The sequence below is a fragment of the Penaeus monodon genome, chromosome 18 (genome assembly GCF_015228065.2).
Source record: "Penaeus monodon isolate SGIC_2016 chromosome 18, NSTDA_Pmon_1, whole genome shotgun sequence".
In the NCBI taxonomy this organism is placed as follows: domain Eukaryota; kingdom Metazoa; phylum Arthropoda; class Malacostraca; order Decapoda; family Penaeidae; genus Penaeus; species Penaeus monodon.
Window position 1 is genome coordinate 17,338,718 of NC_051403.1, and position 5,000 is coordinate 17,343,717.

General features: G+C 33.3%; 1 protein-coding gene across 1 annotated transcript in view; it reads left to right on the plus strand.

Moving 5' to 3' along the window:
- LOC119584297 overlaps nt 1-4,182 on the plus strand; it is a 5,306-nt gene extending 1,124 nt beyond the window's left edge. Inside the window, 8 exon segments of the mRNA XM_037932832.1 lie at nt 188-258; nt 978-1,239; nt 1,539-1,696; nt 1,918-1,974; nt 1,976-2,149; nt 2,567-2,752; nt 3,164-3,354; nt 3,940-4,182. Coding sequence (XP_037788760.1) covers nt 188-258; nt 978-1,239; nt 1,539-1,696; nt 1,918-1,974; nt 1,976-2,149; nt 2,567-2,752; nt 3,164-3,354; nt 3,940-4,033 — 1,193 coding nt within the window. The 3' untranslated portion in view covers nt 4,034-4,182.
- Nucleotides 4,183-5,000: the final 818 nt, after the last annotated feature.

Sequence of the window (5,000 nt, forward strand, 5' to 3'; positions counted from 1 at the left end):
AGGCTTTTCTATTAATTAATAATTCTATATTACCCAACCCAGTTGTAGAAATCTGTCTACAAATATATTTTCAGAATTGTTGCCTTAGTTTTCACATATGTTTATTTCCTACCCCAAATTTTTAAACTATTGTTTGTTATACCTAGGCAAACTGTACAACAAATAATGTAAAATATTTTCATTGCAGATGACTATTTCTATGAACTCGACAGAAAATACAAACGGGAAGGAAAAGTCAGTGCCATTGATGTGGATTTGGTAAGGGAGTTTATGCCACACTTTTACCCCCAAAATTATCCTTTTTATTGTGATCATTCTTTTTATTCTTTATCAACGACTCCATCTACTCACGCATTTTGTATTTCTACGCTTTCTTCTTGGAATATATCCTCTATCTTTTTGTCTAATTCTTATTGTTATTGTTATTATTACTAATATTACTATTATTATTGTTATTATTATAGTTGTTGTTGTTGATATTGCTATTATTATTAATATTATTATTATTATTATTATTGTTGTTGTTACTGTTATTGTTATTTTTTATTATTATTATTTTTATTTATTATTATTTTATTATTATTATTATTAGTAGTAGTATTAGTAGTAGTAGTAGTAGCTACTATTAATGTTATTATTTTTATTGTTGTATTTGTACTTGTTATTGTTATTGTGATGATTTTGGGGGGGGGATTATTATGATTTTTTTTTTTTTTTTTTTTTTCATTTTTTTTCCTTTTTCCATTTTGTTTCCATCATCTAGAACATTGATGTTTAAATAATTAAACAGCTAGAGATTGTTGATTATCAGGCCAACTGTCTATCAGTATTACAGGTCTCATGTTTAATAGAACCGTAATACTGTTGGGATATGCATATTAGTTCCTTATGTATGATTTTTTGAATATTCATAAACCTCAGTTTTTCATTAGAATTACAATACTTATAGGATTAACTAATTACCCTTTATCTCACAGTTTGTAAACAGCCTCAGCCACAAGAACGGCGAGGCACTGGTGGATGAAGTTGTCGACATTATCCATCGCCTGCGTCGCTCTCCGGAAACAGTGCGCACGCTCCCCTCAACAAACCATGCTGTCCTGCGCTTGCTCTTAGACACTGACAGCACCCATGTCCTCCTGAAACTGCTCTCAGACCCTCTCAGTTATGGGGTGTTTCCCGACCATTATGTGGCTAATATGCTCATGGATTCTTACATTAAAAAGGAGGACTTCACAGGTAAGTTTGCATATAATATAGCTAGGGGTGTTCACATTTTATTGTTTTTGTTTGTGCATAATTGTAGAATGATTTCTATAACTCGGCTATATCATTTAGAATGGAACTGCAAATTTGTTATGTATTTACAACTTCTGTATTTGGTTATCTTATTTGCAGTATGTGTAGGCTTAGAATGATTATGTGGTAGCTTTTTGAAGACTGCAGACACAAGAAATTAAATTAAAACAACATGAATTAACTTGGAAGATAAATTGTTGAGATGGATATAAATTACATTTTCTCACTTTCTTTCTCAGCTGCTGCTCGCATTTCTTCAGTGAAGATGCTCCAAGAGGACTTTGGGCCCAAGGTAACCCAGGTCCTGACACTGGGCTCATGCTATTTCTATGCAACATCGGACAACAATCAGCCTTGGGAAGACTACACTCCAAAGGTGGAAGAGCCTAAAGAAGAGGTAAGAAACATTTTTTTTTCCCAACTTGGTCTAGCCTAGTTGCTTATTGTCTTTTTTATTCTTTTATTTGTTTTCACCTTTTTTATAGTCGGCATATGGTGTTTACTGACTTACATATTCCTATAGTTTCCTCTGCTGCACATGGCTAAAAATTGAAGTAAAATACAATTTGTTTTATAACTCTTATATCTCTTACTATATTTCATCCCCTTATGGTTCAGGTGAAAATCAGGATAAGATACTTGCGAAACCCATACTTCGATGACCATTTTGACCTGAAAGGAACCCAATCACATCGTTGGAAAGACACTAGCTTGGGTGTCCCCACTCATTGGGGGCACTGTAGGGTCAAGCTGTGAGCTCCTGGGTTGGGCACTATATAACAAGTGGGATGAGCTTGAAGCAGCACTAAGCCGTCTGAGTGATGGAAAGGATCCTGTTGCTGCCTCTGTTGTGAGTGAATTTTGCGTTGACTTTATTTGTTAAGAATTTTCCAGTCTATTTTAATTTTTGATTGTTCATGGTTTGCTTTCATGATAAAGAAAATGTGTCTTCTTAATTTGGTTTTATATATATATTAGCCAAAAGCTAATTTTTAGGATAGAGGATTATTGTAAATGGGGAAAAAAGATGTTTATTGCATTTAAAACAGTTATGTTCATATTCCTGTAACACTCATCTGGTTCTTATCATGTGCTTATAGTATATATACATTAAGTGTGTTACACATATGCATTTACATCAATTCATATAGGTTACCAGGGTTACAGTATCTTAGATAGACTTTGTAATCATTATTATCATATTCATTATCCAAATCACCATTATTATCATCATCATCTATACTAACAAACACAAATCCTGTCCAAGCTCAACACTGTTAAAGAAATAATGGAGAGCTGTGAAGACCAAGACAGCCGTGAGAAAGTCATGTCAGCAATAACAAGAATAGAAGGGACAGAAGGCAGAGTTGCAGAAGTGGACATCAAAGACCTGGTTGAAAAGATGATACAGGAGGAGGTGGCTGCTGCAGAAGCCACTTTCATTAAGGAGCAGGTATGTTCAGAAAAGAGTACGAATGGGAAAGAGTAAAGGAATGTTCATATACAGTGCACATATGAGTGTATGTCTACAGTAGATATATGCAAGCATGTAGAAGTTATGTTTAAACTAGATATTCTTGATATATATAAAATTCCCACAAAAAATTACATTTATTTATTTTTATTTATGTACTTTAAACCATTATAATTAGCTTTATCAATATTGTGTTTGGTTTGATTTCCTTGGGTTTGGTAAAATTCCACGGCACATACCAGTGATACCAGATTTTAGTCTAAACTTCAGCATAGACTATGTAAGCTTTCTTACTATCGGAGGCAGAATCTTAGTTAGTGAGGAATACTTTTCATATTACAGTAGATGTAATTAATGTTCAATTTTTTTTCTTCTTCTTCTTCTTCTCAGGAGGTAGCTTACAAGTCTTGGGAAAAACTGAGGGAAGATGAAGTACAGTTGCAGATAGAAGAGTACAAGAAGAAACAACTTTTGGCCGAGATTGAACAGAAGAAGAAGTCTTTAGAAGAGAGAGAGGAAGTTATATATTTCTTTGACAACAAAGAGAAGCTTGAGATGCTGCTTCCTGATAGAAAGAAAAGGTGTGTATGTTATGTGTGTTTGATTTTGTCTTTATGTTTGTCTTTGTGTATATGTGTGGGTAATCTGTATTTTATTATTGTTATTATTATTGTTGGTGGTAGTTGTAGTAGTTGTAGTGGTAGTAGTAGTAGTGGTAATAGTAGCAGCAGTAGTTATAGGAGCAGTAGTTGTAGTAGTAGTAGTAGTTGTAGTACTAGTAGTAGTTGTAATAGTAGTAGTAGGAGCAGTAGTTGTAGTAGTAGTAGCTGTAGTAGGAGAAGTAGTAGTGGTAGTAGTAGTAGTGTAGTTGGTAGTAAATTGTAGTAGTAGTAGTATTAGTAGTAGTAGTAGTAGTAGTAATGTCAAGTTCTTAGTCTTTTGTGAGTACTAATATTAGATTGGAAGATCATATTCATATGATAATGATAAACCTTTTCCAAAAGGAATCTCCACTGCATTGCATAATATTGTATATATTTTTTTTATGGATCGAATAACCTTTTATTTTAAGATTCATTTAGCAGTTGAATAACTTTCATTATACATTTTTTCATTACTCATTCTTTTTCACTGTGAGTGTGAGGTTAACATTATTTTTCTTACAGATATTATCCCAAGAAGAAGTCACTAATCTTCGGCAAAAAGCAGCCGAGGAAGGTTGACGAAGGTTACATTCCCCCAGAGGTTATTCGCCGCTAATTTGCATAACATCATCCTGTAGAATCTGGAGCATCTATTAGCATTTCATTTTATATTTATATGTGTTTTCTTTGTTGACTTAGAGAATGTCATTTTGTAAAACAGTGGTTTGTATGTAATGTAAATATGAGAATAAATGTGAAAATCATTTTGTTTTTTTATTTCCTCTTTAGCTCCTTTAAACCTTTGAAATTGTGTAAAAATGTATGGAAGGAAAAGAGGTAATCAGAATGGTTCACTTTTATCTGATTTATTATTGTTCATTTGTAGAATAATGTAATACAGGTGATAAGATAAGATAATATTTAAGCAGTAAGTGAAAGTAGGTTAGGATTCTGCCTTCATAAAAACTGACAGACTAACCAAAAGCACATTAAGTGGGAAAGAAAAAACAAGTTAATAATCTGTGAATGAACATTCTTCATGCAACTAAAGATGTATGAAAGTGCCACTTGATGTATAGCATGGAAGATATAATTAGGTAGAATTTTTCAATCATTGATGTTTGTGGCCCTCCTTTTGTTTTTTCATAGTATATATCACTATCTCTACCTTTATTTTAATCCCTTCAGAGAGTAAAAGTAGTTACATTATCATTACCATTATAACTACTATCATCAATAATAACAGTTATCATCACCAACTGATTACATTATCGTTACTACTGCCATCACTGACAATGATATTACCTCTCCACCAACTGATTCATTACCACTACTACTACTACCGTAATCATTAATGATAGTAGCATCATTAATAATAACATCACAATCCCTTTCAACCAATCCAGTACCACTACCATTACCAATACCATTAACGATGATATCTCCACTAATCCTCACCACTTAATCTTATTATCATATTATCATGCTTTCACTACAGGCACCCCTCTCCATCACCCCCCCACCTCTCTTCTCCCCTCCCCCACCCCCCTTTCTTAGTCACACACTGAGAATGTTATGACCAG